The 20063-nt window shown below is 45.8% G+C and overlaps 1 protein-coding gene across 18 annotated transcripts in view; it reads right to left on the bottom strand.

Moving 5' to 3' along the window:
- The window catches only part of CEP250 (centrosomal protein 250), a 57028-nt gene that overhangs the window by 17122 nt on the left and 19843 nt on the right, over positions 1-20063 (bottom strand). For 13 of the 18 annotated variants that reach the window (XM_024238895.3, XM_024238891.3, XM_024238892.3 and 10 more), the window contains 10 exons: positions 18819-18963; positions 17869-18015; positions 16363-16593; positions 15045-15238; positions 14696-14823; positions 14331-14500; positions 4088-4255; positions 3545-3679; positions 1270-1413; positions 181-314 (listed from right to left, as the gene is read on the bottom strand). In XM_024238895.3, the coding sequence (XP_024094663.2) occupies positions 181-314; positions 1270-1413; positions 3545-3679; positions 4088-4255; positions 14331-14500; positions 14696-14823; positions 15045-15238; positions 16363-16593; positions 17869-18015; positions 18819-18963 (1596 nt within the window). The remainder of the gene's footprint in view (positions 1-180; positions 315-1269; positions 1414-3544; positions 3680-4087; positions 4256-14330; positions 14501-14695; positions 14824-15044; positions 15239-16362; positions 16594-17868; positions 18016-18818; positions 18964-20063) is intronic. The other 5 variants (XM_063720637.1, XM_063720636.1, XM_024238894.3 and 2 more) reach the window with 2 other exon arrangements.

Raw genomic sequence — 20063 nt, 5'->3', positions numbered from 1 at the left:
TACTAAATAAATGAAGTTCAAGCTTTGAAGACGGGAACCATGTCCTCTCCACATGGCTACATGTACATCCCAGAGTTGCAAACATGAAAGGCAAGGTGGCCTGAGCAAACAACTGTCAATATCACAGTGACCATGGCAGCCAGATAGACAAAAGCCACCTCCATGGCCTATCTAGCCTACCTGGCTGTCTCTCTCTCCAGCTCCTCCTGAATTCGGTTATACTCCTGGGTCTCTCTTAACTTCTCCTGAACCTCCTGCTCCACCAGCCTCTGGGAGTCATCCTGAGCCACCAGCTGAGACTTCAAGTCCTCCACCTGGAAAATTAAGGGCATGAAGACCAAGATGGCAGGGCAGGGGGCCGGTGGGAAGATGCTCCTCATCTAGGGCTTCAGGGTCCTTCGAGGTTTACCATAGTCAGTGGCCATTTCCAATGCTCTGGCGATTCCACCAATCCCTGCACACTGTTCTTAACCACCCCCTTCCTCAATACAATTCGGCCTGGTCATCTGCCTCTCGGCCTCACATATGCTGCGTAGAGGCAGGCACAAATAAAAATCTTGGCTGGGCTGGGTGCGGTGGCTCACACCTGTAATCTCAACACTTTGGAAGGCCAAGGCGGGCAGACTGCTTGAGACCAGGAGTTTGAGATCAGCCTGGGCAACATAGTGAGACCCTGTCTCTATAAAAATTTAAAAATTAGCCAGTGTGATGGCACACATCTGTAGTCCCAGCTACTCAGGGGGCTGAGGTGGGAGAATTGCTTGAGCTTGGGAAGTCAAGACTGCAGTGAGCTGTGATCTGCACTTCAGCCCGGGCGACATAGTGAGACCCTGTCTCCCCCACCAAAAAGAAGGAAAAAAAGGCTGACTATAACTACTCCCAAAGGCAAAACATGTATTGTGATTGCTTTTTTAAAAATGAAAAGTCAGAACATCATTTGATACAGGATTCTGAAGAGAAGCAACCTAGTATGTAAAAATCTTAGATTTATTTATGGCAAGGACGGAAAGAACAATTGAAACTGAGACAATCAGGGAAAACACAAGCTCTGCGACCATTACAGAGAAAGAGATTACTATCCCAGGGCTCTGCCAAGCACATGCTCAACTCTGAGCACCCTCTAATTTTCCACTCAGTACTGTGGCCCACCCATCTACCCTCCCAAACCAGGCAGCAGGGCCAAGGTTCTCCCTGTCCTGTAAGAGGAAGTGGGAAAGCCTGGCTATGTTGGGGAAGGACCATGGGACTGGGTGGGGAGGAGGAGGGGACCTGCTTCTGCAGGTCCATCTTATCCTGCAGCAGGGAGCTGCTCTCTTCTTGGAGGGCAGCAAGGTCATCTCTGTGCTGCCGGGCTGCCTCCTTCAGCTCCCACTGAGCCTCCTGGAGCTGAGTCTGTAGTATCCCAGTGGTCTCCTGAAGAGGGATAAGAAATCATTGAGTAGAGGAAATCTGTGTTGTAGAAATACTATTTTTTTTGGTGGGGTGGCAAAAGCTGAGGCAGGAGCCAGCAATCCACATTGTTTCCACCTCACCTTCTCACTTCCTAGTCCCTCTCCTCCCTCACAAAGTGCACTGGCTCACCCACCCAGTTTTCTTGGTCAGAGTCCATGAATTGGTAATAGTCTCTCACCTAGACCATGGGAACAGTCTCCTAACCATATCCCTACTTCCACTTGATGCCACAATCCCCTAAAAACATACACACACTATTCTCTACTCGGGAGAGTAGAGAATACATACACATATATGTATATGCATGTGTATACATATATATAAATAAATCATATCCCATCCCTGCTTTTTAAATACCACCCAACTGGCCAGGCACGGTGGCTCATGCCTGTAATCCCAACACTTTGGGAAACCAAGGTGGGTGGATCACTTGAGGTCAGGAGTTTGAGATGAGCCTGGCCAACATGGTGAAACCCTTTCTCCACTAAAAATACAAAAACTGGCCAAGCACGGTGGCAGGCACCTGTAATCCCAGCTACTTGGGAGGCTGAGGCACAAGAATTGCTTGAACCTGGGAGGTGAAGGTTGCAGTGAGCTGAGATAGTGCCACTGCACTCTAGCCTGGGTGACAGAGTGAGACTCAGTCTCAAACAAATAAATACATACATACATACCACCCAACAGTTTCCCATTGCTCTCAGAACAAAATCCAAGCTCCTACAATGGCTGACACAGGGCTTCTGGCTACTGCTCCACTCGCTCCTGAGTTTATCAAGCTGGAGCCACACTGCCTCCTTTTCGTCCTTGAACTTCCCAAGCCCTTTTCTGTGTCCCAGGGCCCTTGCGACAGGTGTTTCCTCTGCCTAAAGTGTTCTTCACATGGCAGGCATTTCTTTTTTTTCAAATGGCTTGAGATATAATTCATATACCATACAATTCACTCATTTAACGTATACAATGTAGTGGGTTTTAGGATATTCACAGAGTTGTGCAACTATCACCGCAATCAATTTTAGAACATTTCCATCAATCCCAAAATAAACCCCGTGCCCATTCACAGTCAATCCCCATTCCCCACCCCACTCCCCACCATAAATCTGTTTTCTGCCTCTATAGAGTTGCCTATTCTTGGTGTTTCATATAAACGGAAGCATATCATATATAATATATGGCCTCTTGTGTCTGGCTCTTCCACTTAACCTGATGTTTTCAAGGTTCACCTATGTTGTATCATGGAGCTGGTTTCTTTTTAACCTTCAAGTCTCAGCTCAGATGTTACTTTCTCAGTGAGGCCTTCCCTGACCACTAAGTGCAAAGTGAACCTCCTCTGAATCACTCTCAGTTGTATCATTCTATTTCCTTATAGCACTTATTACAAACTGTAATAATCTCATTTACTTTGTGTCTGCTCATTTGTCATCATTTACTTTGTGTCTGCTCATTTGTCATATTACACAGGAATGTAAGTTCCTTGAGAGCAGGGGCAATATCTGTCATGCTGACTGCTGTGCCACACCTTTTTTTTTTTTTTTTTTTTTGAGTCTCGCTCTGTCACCAAGGCTGGAGTGCAGTGGCGTGACTTCGGCTCACTGCAACCGCAACTCCACCTCCTGGGTTCAAGCTATTCTCCTGCTTCAGCCTCCCAAGCAGCTGGGATTACAGGCAAACGCCACCACACCCAGCTAATTTTTGCATTTTTGTAGAGATGAGGTTTCACCATGTTGGCCAGGCTGGTCTCGAACTCCTGACCTCAACTGATCTGTCCACCTCGGCCTCCCAACGTGCTGGGATTACAGGCGCCCGCCACCATGCCCAGCTAATTTTTGTATTTTTAGTAGAGATGGGTTTCACCATGTTGCCCAGGCTGGTCTTGAACTCCTGACCTTATGTGATCCACCCACCTTGGCCTGCCAAAGTGCTGGGATTACAGGCGTAATCTACCCTGACCGGCCTGTGCCATACCTTTATGTACTTGTCATGTGTCAGCACCTAGCACAGGGCCTGGCACATAAGAAGTGCCCAAGAACTCTTCATGGTCGAATGGGTAAATGAGTGCCCCTTTCTCCCCTACTCCCGAGACCACCCTCCATACCTGCTCCTTTAATTTCTGGACTTTCATGTCCTGCCTCAGTTGTTCCAGTTGTTGGCTGGCATCTGCTAGCTCCTTCTGGGTCTGCAGCAGTGTCTCCAGGAGGGACACTCTCTCCTTCTCTGTTTCCAGCTGCATCTGTGGAGGGGTAGGGGGGTAACAGCTTGTGGGCTCAGGGTTACCATGCTCACCAACGAGGCCACAAGCACATCCCAGCTGCTCTAGGGCTCTTCTAGCAAATGGGAAGGGGCTGAGGGCAAAGCAAGGTCTGAGCCCATGGGTTCAGAACAAGGAAGTGCAAAGATTACCACTGGTTTGCAAGCTGACAGGATGTGGTACATGTCAGCCCTCCCTCAGGAAGTATGACATACTGCCGGAACTGTGGCTAATGGTGCGGACCACCCTGCTCACTGACAGCAAAGTGGGTAGCTATGCTCTCTTCTGGAAGCCCCTCTGCAGCACTACTCTTGGGAGTGGAAAAGGAAGTGGTCAAAGGTAAGGAGATCGCTGATTGGATGTGCAGCTCCAATCCTCCTAGCTTCCCACCTGGCATAGGGCACTCTCTGCCTGGGTCCGTTCTTCTTCCCTCTGGGCCCGAATGGCCTCCATTTCTGTCTGCTGCTCCTTTAGCCTCATTTCCAGTTCCATTTTTTCCCTCTCTAAGCTCTCCAGAGCCTTTGCCAGCTCCTGCTGGTGCCAGGAGCGCTCCTTCTCCTGGCCACATGAAGGAAACACCATTAGAACCAAATGGGTGAGGAGGGGAAGCAGGAGTACTGGATTGGAAAAACCTCACTAGCGGGGTGACCTTGGTACCTCTCTAAGCCTGTTTCCTCATCTGTAAAGTGAGACTAATAATCCCTGCCTTATCTATCTTACCAAATTTTATGACAACCAAATGAGATTAATTTTAAAAAATAAAATTATATAATACATGTGGAAGTACCTTCCAAACTGGAATTGTCCCTTATATATGCTACAGGTATCTGGGTTTTAAAATGTATTTCTATTTTTTATTTTTTTTGGAGACGGAGTCTTGCCCTGTCACCCAGGCTGGACTGCAGTGGCACGATCTCCGCTCACTGCAACCTCCACCTTTCAGGTTCAAGTGATTCTCCTGTCTCAGCCTCCCCAGTAGCTGGGACTACAGGTGCCCCCCACCATGCCAGGCTAATTTTTGTATTTTTAGTAGAGATGGGGTTTCAACATGTTGGCCAGACTGGTCACGAACTCCTGACCTCAAGTGATCTGCCTGCCTCGGCCTCCCAAAGTGCTGGGATTATAGGCATGAGCCACTGTGCCTAGCCTAGGCATTTTTATTTTTAGAGATGGGGTCTCACTATGTTGCCCAGGCTGGACTCGAACTCCTGGCCTCAAGTGGTCCTCCTGCCTCAGCCTCCTGAGTACCTAAGACCACAGGGGCACGACACCACACACAGCTCCATATTTGTTATCTTTAAAGCAGCCACATTGTGGTTGACAGTTTTAACGATGAACTGAGGCGGCCAATTCTGGCTGTCTGCTGCCTGCTCTCCTCTACTCAGAGTTGCAGAGTTAGCCCCTGAAGAATCAGGCCTGGCCCAGTGAGGATGTCTCCCTGTATTATATAAGAGCATTAGGATAGGGGTGCTGCTTGTCTTAGCGGTCCTCCAGCAACCAAAGCTTTCCCAAGCTCTCTGACTAGTTCAGGACCCTCTATTAGGTGTCCAGGATAGAGGTGAAGGGCTCTGGAGTTGGGCTGCCTGGGTGAAAATCTTTAATCTACCACTACTAGCATGATCTCAATTTCTAAACAACTCTGTGCCTCAGTTTCTTCATCTATTAAAATGGGGATAACAACAGTGTCATTCTCCTCAGGTTGTACTGAGGATGGAGATAAGTCGTGTGAATCACTTTAAATGTGCTTAGCACACAGAAAGCAGGCAATACACAACAGCCAGCATCATCATCACATTAGTATTCCCTGCACTTTTCCTTTAAAATGCTTGTAAGTTTGTCGTTGCTTATTCATGTAATGGGAATGCCTCTAGTGTTTCAGCCTTCCCAGTGTCATCCTGTGCAGCTTTCCCCCTCATTCATTATACCCTGGCTACACACACTTGCCTCCTTGCAGGTCCTTGAGCACACTAAACACTTTTTTTTTTTTTTTTTTTTGAGACGGAGTCTCACTGTGTCGCCCAGGCTGGAGTGCAGTAGGGCGATCTCGGCTCACTGCAAGCTCCGCCTCCCAGGTTCATGCCATTCTCCTGCCTCAGCCTCCCAAGTAGCTGGGACTACAGGTGCCCGCCACCACGCCCGGCTAATTTTTTGTATTTTTAGTAGAGACGGGGTTTCACCGTGTTAGCCAGGATGGTCTTGATCTCCTGACCTTGTGATCCACCCGCCTCGGCCTCCCAAAGTGCTGGGATTACAGGTGTGAGCCACCGCGCCTGGCCCACTTTCTTTTTTTTTAAGATGAACTCTAGCTCTGTTGCCCAGGCTGGCGTGCAGTGGTGTGATCTCAGCTCACTGCAACCTCCACCTCCCAAGTTCAAGTGATTCTCCTGCCTCAGCCTCCCAAGTAGCTGGGATTACAGGCGCCCACCACCACTCCCAGCTATTTTTTTTTGTATTTTTAGTAGAGACATGGTTTCACCATGGTGGCCAGGCTGGTTTTGAACTCCTAACCTCAAGTGATCTGCTCGCCTAGGCCTCCCAAAGTGCTAGGATTACAGGTGTGAGCCACTGCACCCAGCCAACATGTTCATGCCTTAGAGCCTTTACTCATGTTTCCTTCTACCTGGAAAGCCCTTCTCCACCCTACTCCATCATTCCTCACGCCTAAACTAACACTTCCTTGGTGAAGCCTTCCCAGACCATACAATTGACAGTGGTCTGGCTGGACGTGGTAGTTCACGCATATTATCCCAACATTTTGTGAGGCCGAGGTAGGATGATCACTTGAGCCCAAGAGTTTGAGACCAGCCTAGGCAACATGGCGAAACCCCTTATCTACAAAAAAATACAAAAATTAGTCAGGTGTGGTGGTTCACTCCTGTGGTCCAGCTACTTGGGAGGCTGAGGTAGGAGGATCATTTGAGCCCAGGAGGGCCTTGAGGGTGAGGCTGCTGTAAGCCCTGATCATGCCACTGCACTCCAGCCTGGGCAACAGAGCAAGACCCTGTCTCAAAAGAAATAATAATAATAAAAAGAAAAAAAAGAGGTCTTACTTTGTTCTTCCTTATAAAATCCAGTAATGTGTAATGTCACAGTTACAGGACAGTCATGAATGACAAATCATTTCACCCTCTGGTTCAAAAAGCCAAAGACAGGGGGTATAGCTCAGTGGCAGAGTATGTGACTGCCAAAGCCAAATGTAAAAATATAAAAAAGATGAATGTTAATAGCAGTTGCAAGTGTTAAAAAAACTGATCTACTTGCTCTACGTGAGTTAGAAGTATGTTATAGCTACAAGAAGAGCTAATTCTGTGATGTGTAGGAAGTAACAGTCCAGCATTGCTGGTATGACCATGAACAGAATATTCTGCCCAGTTCAAAGTGCCGCCTTTACACCACTGGGATATGAGTAAATTGTAACATGCCTAGAAGAAAGCAACCATGTTGGTGGGGTATTTCAAGCAAATCTAAGGCTCATTTGTTCCTGGTAATAGGTTTTGGTTCAACATGAATTTCCTAATAACTAGATCTATCTAAAATAAATGGGCAGCCAAGTGATGGAATACAATAGCAGCTAAGCAACCATTTGGAAGGGACATTACAGAGGTGGACAAAGCAGAAATGGTTAGGAGTTTGGGCCCTGAATCCCTTTTCTACCCCTTATTAGCCATGTAACCCTGACTTCTCTTTTTATATTTTATTTATTTAGAGATGGGGATCTTGCTATGTTGCCCAGGCTGGTCTCGAACTCCTGGCCTCTAGCGATCCTTCCGCCTTGGCCTCCCAAATTGTTGGGATTACAGGTGCGAGCCACCACGCTCAGCCCTGAGTGACTTCTCTATGCATTTATTCACCTTTATTGTGTGAATAAAGCATTCAGCATGGTGCTTGGCACTGGGAAATGCTTAACAAGTGTCCAATATCATTACTGTTAAAGGGGAGACAGACAGTAGATGGAAGAATAAAGAATACAACTGCCAAGAGTGTTTCTTTTTCTTTTTTTTTGTTTGAGACAGAGTCTCACTCTGTTGCCCAGGCTGGAGTGCAGTGGCGCGATCTCGGCTCACTGCAACCTCCACCTCCCTGGTTCAAGCAATTCCCCTGCCTCAGCCTCCCAAGTAGCTGGGATTACAGGTGCATGCCACCACGCCTGGCTAATTTTTTTGTATTTTTAGTAGAGATGGGGTGTCACCACGTTGGCCAGACTGGTCTCAAACTCCTGACCTCAGGCAATCCGCCCACCTCGGCCTCCCAAAGTGCTGGGATTACAGGTGTGAGCCACCACGCGTGGCCTCCCAAGAGTGCTTCTAATTGCTAGGATTCCAGGAGAAGGCAGTCACTGTTAAAATGAACAGGCTGTCGAGAGTTATAAGAGGGCAGTTAACCTGCTCAATCATAGAGGAATAATAAAGTGGGACAATCAGAAGTCAGGAAAATTAGCTGAATGACAGAAAAGGAAAAGAGAGAAAAGGCCCTTTCATGACCCAGATATGGCCACTATAGTCAATCCTTTTAGGGAAACCAAGGCCACGTAGGTAGCTGGCTTATCATTCAGAAGTTTTATAGCATCTTTTATTTATGGAGTTTTCAGTACATGATATACATCTGATTCCTGCTAGGGAACTGCCTTCTGGACAGTGTTCATTCAACAAATACTTTAAAGCACCGACTATAGACTAGGCACATAATTCCAAAAATAAGCAAACTTCTGGTTATCATCTTGCCAACAAGCCTGCCTCATAATAACAATCAAATTACAAATACACATAAAGCACAAGTCAATTTCCATTTCCAGATACTTGATAAACAAGATCTCTGAACCATCCAGCTACGAAATAGCAAAAAATGCTGGATAAAATATTAAATATGTATTTTAATGAATCACAGAACCAGCAGGAAAATAATAAAAATTCCACAGAAGCCAAAAGCAAAGCAAGACTTGTGGTATGGGCCAGGTGTGGTAGTTCATACCTATAATCCCAGCACTTTGGGAGGCTGTGGCAGGAGGATTGCTTGAAGCTAGGAGTTCGAGACCAGCCTAGGCAACAAAGTGAGATCACGTCTCTACCAACAACAACAACAACAAAAAATTAGCCAGGCGTGATGGTGCATGCCTGTAGTCCTAGCTAGTCTGGAGGCTGAGGCAGAAGGATTGCTTAAGCCCAGAAGCTTGAAGCTGCAGTGAGCTAGAGTTGTACAACTGCACTCCAGCCTGGGCAATAGCAAGACCTTGTCTTGAGGTCAGGAGTTCGAGACCAGCCTGGTGGATGTGGTGAAATCCAGTCTCTACTAAAAATACAAAAATTAGCCAGGTGTAGCAGCATGCACCTGTAATCCCAGCTACTTGGGAGGCTGAAGCAAGAGAATTGCTTGAACCCAGGAGGCAGAGCTGAAATAGCACCATTGCCTGTGCAACAGAGCAAGACTGTGTCTCAAAAAAAAAAAAAAAAAAAAAAAAAAAAAAAAAAAGTAAATCCACTATCTTTCACCCAATGCAAATGTAATTCAGAATTTAAAATAAAAATAAAAATAAGCCAGGTGGCTGGGCGTGGTGGCTCATGCCTGTAATCCCCAGCACTTTGGGAGGCCAAGGTAGGCAGATTACCTGAGCCCGGGAGTTCAAGACCAGCCTGGGTAACATGATGAAACCCCATCTCTATAAAAAAAAAACCAACAAAAATTAGCCAGGCATGGTGGTTCATGCCTGTGGTCCCAGCTACTCAGAAGGCTGGAGATGATCACTTGAGCCTGTGAAGTAGAGGCTGCAGTGACCCATGATTGTACCACTGCACTCTAGCCTTAGTGACAGAGCAAGACCCTGTCTCAAAAAAAAAAAAAAAAAAAAAAAGGCCAGGCAGACACTGTAGTCCTAGCTACTCAGGAGGCTGAGGCAGGAAGATCACTTGAGCCTGGGAGTTTGAGGCTGCAGTGAGCTATGATTGTGCCACTATACTCTAGCCTGGGTGACCAGAGCAAGACCTTGTCTCTAAACAAAACAAGCAAACAAACAAAAATCTGGACTGGTGTTAACAAATTATAGTATGTGGACCAAATCTGGCTCACCACCTGTTGCTCTGTGGTTGTGAGCTAAGAGTGGTTTTCACTTTTTTTTTTTTTTGAGACAGAGTCTCACTCTGTCGCCCAGGCTGGAGTGCAATGGTGTGATCTTGGCTCACTGCAACCTCCACCTCTCAGGTTCAAGTGATTCTCCTGCCTCAGCCTCCCAAGTAGCTGGGACTACAGGCATATGCCACCACACCCGGCTAATATTTTTGTATTCTTAGTAGAGATGGGGTTTCACCATGTTGGCCAGACTGGTCTTGAACTCCTGACTTCAGGTGATCCGCCCGCCTAGGCCTCCCAAAGTGCTGGGATTACAGGCGTAAGCCACTGCGCCCAGCTTTTACCTTTTTTTTTTTTTTTTTTTTAAAAAAAGAGATAGAGTCTTGCTATGTTGCCCAGGTTGGTCTCAACCATTCGTCCTGCCTCAGCCTTCCAAAGTGGTGGGATTACAGGAATGAGCCACTGCACCCAGCCTTTACATTTTGAATGGTAGAAAACAATAATGTTTTGTGACATGTGAAAATTACATGAAATTCTCATTTCAGTATCCATACATAAAGTTTTATTTGAGCACAGTCATGCTCGTTTGTTTATATATGGCTGCTTTTGCACTACAATTGCAAAGTTAGATAATTGTAACGGAGACCATATGGTCTGCAAAGCCTAGCATATAGTCCTTAACAAAAAGCCAGACATGGTGGACTGTGCCTGTGGTCCCAGCTACTCAGGAGGCTGAGACAGGAGGATCCCTTGAGCCCAGGATTCCAAGATCAGACTGAGCAACATAGTGATAGTCCATCTCTAAAAAGAAAAAAAAAATGCCTATCTCTGGGCTGTAGTGACCTCAGCTTAAGGGGGAAAAGGCAAAAAGAAGGAAGACATGGGGAGGAAGGGAGAAAAAGAGAAACTGGAGGGATGTGGAGAGGGGACAAAACAAAATAAACTCTATAGAAGGAAATTATCAAGGAAATATGCTTATCTCAACCTTGATACAGGGTAGGAAAAAAGTCTCCTCTGAGAATTCATAACCACAAGCTGAGCTGCACATGGGGTCTGGGCCTGACTGTGGGTCAAACAACTTTAAACAGAAAGTTTACTTTAAGGTGGTCCTGGGATGCTAGTCCTCCAGCTTCCTGACAGAAGCACAAATCCTCTGAGGAAAAACTCCTTTGCCTCAGGCCTAAAAAGATTCCCACAGAAAAACTTCCTCAGAACAAAGGTCTCTGGGGGAAAAAAGAAAACATAAAAAGAAAAAAGAAAAAAAAAAGGAAAATTTCCAAAGAACATGAGCTCATAGACAAGAATCACAAAAACACAGGGAAACAAGCCCATGAGTAACAGCCAACAGAAACAACAAATTACAGAACTAGACCCCAAAACGTTAATTAAAAGTTATTGGAATTACTAAACAGGACACAAGTATGTTTCATATGTTTAAAAGAAGGGACTGAAAATACAAATTAGGGAAAAGAGACTGAAAAAAATGACCAAGAAGATATGAAAAAATAACCAAATAGAATGTCTAGAAATAAAAAATTTAAAAAGTGAAATTTAAAACTTGGTGAATAGAATGAACATCAGATTCGACACAGCTGAAAAGGAAAATCAGTAACTAGATGAGATCTGAAAAAAATAATCCAGAACACAGCATACAAAGAGAAAAGTAAACACGTAAAATGCAAGAGGCAGTGAAGATACATGAAGGATAGAGTAAAAAGGTCTGACATACAACTAACCAGAGTACAGAAAGAGAGAAGAAAGTAGGAAAAGAGCCAGGTATGGTAGCATGCACCTGTAGTCCCAGCTTATGTGGGAGGCTGAGGCAAGAGGACAGCTTGAGCCCAGGAGTTCGAGACCAGCCTGGACAACATAGCAAGACCCATCTCTAAAAAAAAAAAAAATTTAAAATTAAAATTAAAAAATTAGCTGGGCATGGTGGCATGTGGCTGTAGTTCCAGCTCGTTGGAGGCTGCGGCAGGAGGAATCACTTGAGCTCAGGAGTTTGACGCTGCAGTGAGCTATGATTGTACCACTATACTCCAGCCCGGGTAACAGAGCAAGACGCTGTCTCTAAAAACAAAAAATTAAAAAAAAAAATTTTTTTTTTTTGAGACAGAGTTTCGTTCTTGTTGCCCAGGCTGGAGTGCAATGGCGTGATCTCAGCTCATCGCAACCTCCGCCTCCCAGGTTCAAGCAATTCTCCTGCCTCAGCCTCCCTAGTAGCTAGGATTACAGGCATGTGCTACCACACTCGGGTAATTTTGTATATTTAGTAGAGACGGGGTTTCTCCATGTTGGTCAGGCTGGTCTCAAACTCCTGACCTCAGGTGATCCACCCACCTCAGCCTCCCAAATTACTAAGATTACAGGCATGAGCCACCACAACCAGACAAAAAAAAAATTTTTTTTTAAAGAGTAAATAAATAAAAGCAGGACAGTAGGAAAGAGGTAATATTGAAGAAATAATATATGAGAATTTTCCAGAATTGATATTTCAACATGAAATCTTAAATTCAGGATGTCTAAGAAATTCCAACCAAATAAAAGAAATACACATCTAAACACAAGAAATTGCCGGGCGTGGTTTCACACCTTTAATCTCAGCACTTTGGGAGGCCGAGGTGGGTGGATGGATCACTTGAGCCCAGGAGTGTGAGACCAGCCTGGGCAACATGGTGAAACCCCATCTCTACTAAAAATACAAAAAAATTAGCCAGGCATGGTGGTACGTGTCTACTCTAGAGGATGAGGCAGGAGAACTGCATGAACTCAGGAGGTGGAGGTTGCAGTGAGCCGAGATTGCACCACTGCACTCAAGCCTGGGTGACAGAGCAAGACTCTGTCTCAAAAAAATAAAAGATAAAAAATAAAATATAAAAAAATAAATAGCCAGGCGCGGTGGCTCACGCCTGTAATCCCAGCACTTTCGGAGGCCGAGGCGGGTGGATCACGAGGTCAGGAGATCGAGACCATCCTGGCTAACACGGTGAAATGCTGTCTCTACTAAAAATACAAAAAATTAGCCGGGCGCGGTGGTGAGCACCTGTGGTCTCAGCTATTTGGGAGGCTGAGGCAGGAGAATGGCGTGAACCCAGAGGCGGAGCTTGCAGTGAGCCAAGATTGCGCCACTGCACTCCAGCCTGGGCAACAGAGCGAGACTCCATCTCAAAAAACAAATAATAATAATAATAATAATAAACACAAGAAATTGTGGAATGATTAAAATGAAAGCTAACTTCTCAATACCAACAATGTTGAGAGAAAATAATTGTCATCCTAGAAACTTATATCTGAATTTTTTACTTAGTGAATCTATCTATCTATCTATCTATCTATCTATCTATCTATCTATCTATTTTTTAACCCTGAACAAAGCCAGAAAGGCTGGGCATGGTGGCTCACCTCTGTAATCCCAACACTTTGGGAGGCCAAGGGCGGGTGGATTGCTTGAGCCCAGGAGTTTGAGACCAGCCTGGGCAACATGGTGAAACCCCGTCTCTACCAAAAATAAAAAAAAAATTAGCTCGGCGTGATGGCATATGCCTATAATCCCAGCTACTTGGGAGGCTGAGGTGGGAGGATCACCTGAGCCCAGGAGGTCAAGGCTGCAGTAGGCCATGATCACACAACTGCACTCCAGTCTAGGCGACAGAGTGACACCCTGCCTCAATAAAAGAATAAAAATAAAATAGAAACATCTTCAGACGATTAACTACCAACAGACCCTTACCAAAGAAAATCCTGCTTCAGGCAAAAAAAAAAATAAATCTGAATAGAAAGTCTGATATGCAAGAAGGAATGGTGAACAGAAAAGGTATCAACTCGTTGTATGTGAACAAATATTGACTGTATAGAACAATAAAAAAATCATCATTTGTGGTGTTAAACTAGTTAGAAGTGAACACACTGAACAAAATAGCCTATAAATTAGGGAGGAGTGAAACAAGTAAAATGTTCTCTTTTTTTTGAGACAGGGTCTCACTCTGTTGCTCAGGCTGGAGTGCAGTGGTGCTCAGCTGAGGCAGGAGAATCGCTTGAACGCAGAAGGCGGAGGTTGCAGTAAGCCAAGATTGCACCACTGCACTCCAGCCTGAGGGACAGAGTGAGACTCTGTCTCAAGAAGAAAAAAAAAGATATAAAAAGGCAAGACAACGTAAGATGGCACAAATAAATCCAAATACACCTAAAATCATAATAAAACCAAATGGACTAAATTACATAATTAAAAGACAAAACACAGTTCTGAACTGCACAAGAATGCATCCAAGATATTCCTTTCCCCCGTTTTCATCCTGAGGCCAGTTTAATAATCCTAAATCCCAGGGTCCACTCTCAATTCTCTGTACACACCAACACAACAACAATAATAATGGCTAACACAAATAGAGAGCCCACTATATGCTAGGAACTACTCTTAGTGCTTTTCATATATTAACTCATTTAATAGCAGGAAGTTGGATTTTACAGCTTGGTGACCAAATTTCACTCATATGAGCAGTAATAACTGGACCAAGAGGCAGCAGGTGGAGCACTCATGGAAGGCAGGCCATCCCCGGCCACATTGACCACTTACCCATTTCTCTCGGAGCCGGTTCACCTCCTCCTCATGGGCTGCCTTCTGCTGCTCCAAGGCAGTCTTCCCTTCTTGCTCAGCCCGGGCCAGCTCTCTGGCTGCAGCATCCCGCTCCTGCTCTGCCTGACTCCGTTCAGTGTCCAGTTCCAGCTTCAGGCACCTCACTTCCCCTAACATGCCAGGGACAGGATCAGGCCTCTGCCCTGTCCTTTTACCTAATAAAATTCTCCCTGACCTCATGAGCAACTCCCATTTCAGAGGCCCTGCACCCTGCTGGAGAAGGACCTCTAATAGTCTCCCACCATCTTCCTGCCTTTCAACATCTCCATAGAATGGAGTGCACCCCATCCCAGTTGGGTTCTCACCTTGGATTACTTCCTTGGCTTGAGTGACAGTTTGAATCTGGACCTCCAGCTGCCCCTTGGTGACCTCTATCACAGAATTTTGTTGTTGGGCTTCAAACAGACTGCTCTCCAGTAGCTCCTTGGCTGAGCTGTGAGTTTCAGGAATCAGAAGAGTTTCTTATCCTTCCTTACCCTTACCCTTCCTCAAGAGGAGTTGGGTTCTAAGTACTAGCTACCTGGAGAAGTTAGGGGGTCAATTATAAATTCATAATCAATTTAGGACCTACATACTTATGGCAGGGAGCTTAGCTTCACGCCTTTGCCTTGCAAAGCTCTCTCTGTGCTTGGCTGAACTGAGTCTGGGCCCTACCTGAGCCCCTGCAGTTGTTCAGCAAGGTCCTGCCGGTCGCGCTCCACGGCCTGCAGCCGCACCTCTAGAGCCGCTTTCTCTCGTACTAGGGCCTCCTTCTCCTGGACTGCCCTGGCAAGCACTTCTTCCTGTCGCTTTGCCTCCTGATATAGCTGCTCCAGCTGAGTTGTGGCTGCCTCCTGCTGGTGACGTGACTGAGGGGAAGAATGTGGTGAGAGATGGAGCAGAGGCTGGATTCCCCTGGGGCCGCTACCACCAGGTTAGGGTCATTGGCTCTTCAGAGATTCTGGACCCAGCTCTGTGAGCCCGGATTGCTTACCCAATAGCACGTGGCATTTATCTATTTCCCTGTTCAGCCCACAGAGCCCCCAGCCCAGGCAGAATGCTCCCCTGTGAGCAAGACCCTGTGCTAGGGACAGCAGAAGACCTGCCCCTAAGGAGGTTTTAGCCTTGAGAAGATGCACACATAATACCAGGAAGAAAGTCATCAATGTCCCGAGAAAGGGACTCTGTGAAGGGAGAGTCCATACAATTATTAGAACAATGAGAGGTTTTGTAGAGGAGAAAGATGACCTTTGAGCCAGGTCATTCATTGGCTCAGGAAAAAAATTTACTTGGCTCCTGTTATGTGGTAGACACTATGCTAAAAGCTGGAGGAATAAAAACAAATAAGATATAGCTTTGCCTTCAAGGAGTTTTTGGTCTAATGGTAGAGACATATAAACAGATAATTATAGCATGAGGAATGGGGCAGTTAAAATAAGCATGAGGTGCTACCAGAGTATGAGAAGCTTCTAATTCAAACTGGGTGGTGTGAAGTAGTGGAGAATCAGTGAAGAATTCTTTTTGTTTTTTTGAGCAGAGCATCGCTCTGTCACCCAGGTTGGAGTGCAGTGGCGCAATCTCAGCTCACTGCAACCTCCGCCTCCCTGGTTCAAGAGATTCTCCTGCCTCAGCCTCCTGAGTAGCTGGGATTACAGGCGTGTGCCACCATGCCAGGCTAATTTTTGTATTTTTAGTAGAGACAGGGTTTCACTATGTTGGTCAGGCTGGTCTCAAACCTCTGACCTCGTGATCCGCCCATCTCAGCCTCCCAAAGTGCTGGGATTACAGGCATGAGCCACTGCGCCCAGCCTTAGTGAAGAATTGTTATAGGCATTCTTTTTTAAAATTGGAAGATATACTGCAAACTAGTAACACTGGTCATTTCTAGGAAGTAAGACTTTTTCACTTTCCAGATAATTTCTGTAGTGTTTTAATTTTTTATAATGAGCATGTATGACACCTAGACGTGATGGTGTCCATTTTGCCTTCTCACCTCACTTAGTTTCTTTTGAATTTCTTCCTTCTCTTCTTGGATGTCCCTGAGATCTGCCTGCAGCTCAGCCCCAGCCTCCTCAGCTTTCTGCAGCTGAGCCTCCAGGTGAGTGTTCTTTTCCCACAGGGCTTCCCTCCTCTTCTCTGCCTCCGCCAGGTCCACCTGCAAAGCATTTCTCCCCTGCTCTGCGGCCTCCATTCTGCTGCACACAGACTGGTTCTTCTCCTCTAACTACTGGCCAAAAAGGGAAGGGAGTACAGGCATCAAAGACAAATGGTTAGTTTAGGAATCAAATGCTAAAACTGAAATCCAAGTGAGATATGAATCTATTCTCCAAAGATGAACAAAGGAGTGTTTATAAGATGAGGGAAAATCCATTCATTTGATCTAGTGCCTATATTCCAGGTACTAGATAGGCTGGATGCTGGGGACGGAGATATGCAAGGCAAAATCCTGCTCTCAAATAATTCAGAATAATGGAATAGAGAACACTCAAGGAAAAAGAGGTTGCAAGGAGGTTCCCTCGCTATAATTATAGGTTGAATTTATAACCTATAGAAAAGATTCTTTGGGACTTAGGCTCTTCAGCAGATTCTTTTCTGGTGATTGCTATCATCTCACCCAACAGGATTAACAACCTAGTCTTAGGCCGGGCATGGTGGCTCATGCCTGTAATCCCAGGACTTCAGGAGGCTGAGGTGGATGGATCACCTGAGGTCAGGAGTTCAAGACCAGCCTGGCCAACATGGTGAAACCCCATCTCTACTAAAAATACAAAAACTAGCCCAGGGCGGCCAAGTGTGGTGGCTCACGCCTGTAATCCCAGCACTTTGGAAGGCTGAGGCAGGTGGATCACCTGAGGTCAGGAGTTTGAGAACAGCCTGACCAACATCGTAAAACCCTATCTCTACTAAAAATACAAAATTAGCCAGGCATGGTGGTGCATGCCTGTATTACCAGATATTCGGGAGGCTGAGGCAAGAGAATTGCTTGAATCCGGGATGCAGAGGTTGCAGCCAGCCAAGATCGTGCCACTGCACTCCAGCCTGGGCAACAAGAGCAAACCTCCATCTCAAAAAAAAAAAATTAGCCAGGTGTGGTGACACATGCCTGTAATCCCAGCTACTCAGGAGGCTGAGGCAGGAGATTTGCTTGAACCCAGGAGATGGAGACTGCAGTTAGCTAAGATCGTACCACTGCACTCCAGCCTAGGTGACAGAGGGAGATCCACCTCAAAAAAACCCCAGCAAAAACCTAGTCTTCCTTCCAGAGGACATGGGCCCCTTCCCAACCTTGGTGTCTTACCCTACAGTCCAGAGGTGGTTCTGCTGGAGGTGTGGGAGGGGAATATTTATAATGGTTAAGCCCAATCCTTACAGTCTTTGCTCTCCTCTGCATTGTAAATGTTCCTTTTGCTCACTTTCAGACCTACATTTGGGAGCTGATCTGTCTTGCCCTAAGTTAGGGCCCAGCCCTTCCCTGGGGACCAGGAAAATCTTTGCTCACCTGGAGAAGCTGCTGGTTCAGCCCAACTTTATCTAACGCCAAAGCCTCATTTAAGGCACTGAGCTTGACAGCTGCAGCCCGAAGATCAGCTACTTCTGTCTTCAGGGTGTTTTCAGAACTCGACAGCTCTGCAACTGACTGCTCTGCCTAAAAAACAAAGAGGGTTGAAGAGTTTCATAGTTCCAGTTTTCCTGGAATGGTAAACAGTTCACATACCCAACACTGCTGCTTTTTGGTACAGAGGTCAGTTAATACTCCATTCCCTCTCCTGCATTCTAAACAAGTTTTCCCTTCATTCATTCATTAAGGAGTAAGAGAGGAGCTCGTAGTATAGAGGTACCAAGGTTAGGATAGAGAAATGACTACGATTGTAATGATGCCACAGAAAATGTAAGCACAAAGTGCTCTGGGAACTCAAAAAAAATATTAATATAATTTGGAAGAGTCAAATATGCTTGGTAGAGGAGTTGACGATTAAGTTGTGTACTGACAGACGAGGAACAGTTTGCGCATAAAGGAGGAGAAAAGAAGTAGTGCAGAGAAAGGGAAAAGTATACGCAGAGTATTAGAGTCATGAAGAACATGGAATAACTGAGAAGGCAATTACTGCTGTGGCAGGAGCAAAGGATATGAGGTGTTAGGATGGGTTTTGCAGTAGAAAGGGAGGCTAAAACACACTTTGGGGCACATGACAAAAAGCTTTGAATGTGGCACCACAGAGCTAGAAAGCCGTTGAATGGTTTTAAGAGACTGACATAACCAGGTTTATACTTTAGAAAGCCCATTCTAATTCCAATATAGAGGGTATGTTGAAATAGAGAACCCAGAAGCAGACTAATGATTGAGGAAAGATGAGGGATCCTGGCTTGAAGGTGAAGAATGAGGCAGGCTGCATGGGAACACACTTTCGAAGCCGCCCACCCAGCAAGTGAGGAGAGGAGGCCACGCACCCTAGCCAGCGCTGCGGTCACTTCCGTTTGCTCTTGCCTCAGTAACTCCCCTTCCAGGCGACTTGACTCCAGGGCTTCCCGAAGAGTGATCAGTTCACTGAGTGATTCTGACTGTTTGGCTTCCAGGCCCATCAGCGTCTCCTGACTAAGATGGGAAGGAGAGGGGTATAGAGGAACTCTTAGGGATGGGCCATAACCCCAAAGGTAACAGGAATATAATCACCTTTGCTATGCAACAGAATGAGGATGGTCTAAAAACACTGATAAGGAAAGATTTCTAAGACATGTCAAGTGAAAAAAATCAAGGTGCAGAACAGTATATACATAATACACTACCTTTTATGCAAGAAAGCGGGGGAAGAAAGAATATATGCCCGTATTTGCATGAAGGAGCACTGGCAAGATAAACAAGAAGTCAGCTAAAATGGTTGCCTGAAGGGGGAAGGGAAATGGGATGGAGAAAGCACAAATGAGAGTGAGACTTCTCTGTGTATCTTCTCAGCTCACTGAAGCCTCAAACTCCTGTGGGCTCATGTGATCCTCCCATCTCACCTTGCCGTGGCCACAGGCACATGCCACCACATTCAGCTAATTTTTTGTTGTTCCTGTAGAGACAGAGGTCTCACTATGTTGCCCAGGCTGGTCTTAAACCCCTAGCCTCAAGTGATCCTCCCACTAAGGCCTCTAAAAGGGTTGGAATTACAGGGGTGAGCCAATGTGCCTAGCCTTAAAATAGTTTTGACTTTTGAATCATATAAATGTATTATCAAGTCAGATAAACAAATTTAAAAACATACTATGATCTCTGTGGATTGTCTGCCCTTCTCCTTGGTACAGGGAGATCATTCTTAGCACAAGTCATGACCCTTATGGCAGCCCTTCAAGCTTCCACTATTCATGCCTACCAGGTACAAGGAACTGGGGCACAGGAGAGGAGGGAAATACAGCAAAGATGAAGATATATCCCTGCTCCCAGTTATTAAAGACCTACCATACACCACCAGATTCTATACTGGCATTTTCCAAAACATTGTTCTCATCTTCCCAGCAACCCTTCAAGGTAAATATTATCATCATCATTCTACAAATAATCTGTCCATGTGACAGAGCCATAATTCAAACCAAGCTTTTGCCCAGCTCAAAGTCCTTTCTTTTTCTGTGACATCATATAGGGGAATTTACAGATTAGCTGAGGCCATTGATTCTGGATTTCCCTTTCTTGACCAGCTAGCACATTTCCCACTA

Source organism: Pongo abelii, chromosome 21, assembly GCF_028885655.2.
Source record: "Pongo abelii isolate AG06213 chromosome 21, NHGRI_mPonAbe1-v2.0_pri, whole genome shotgun sequence".
NCBI classification, from domain to species: Eukaryota; Metazoa; Chordata; class Mammalia; order Primates; family Hominidae; genus Pongo; species Pongo abelii.
Note: the sequence above shows the minus strand (reverse complement) of the source record. Positions and strands in the feature narration are given on the sequence as shown.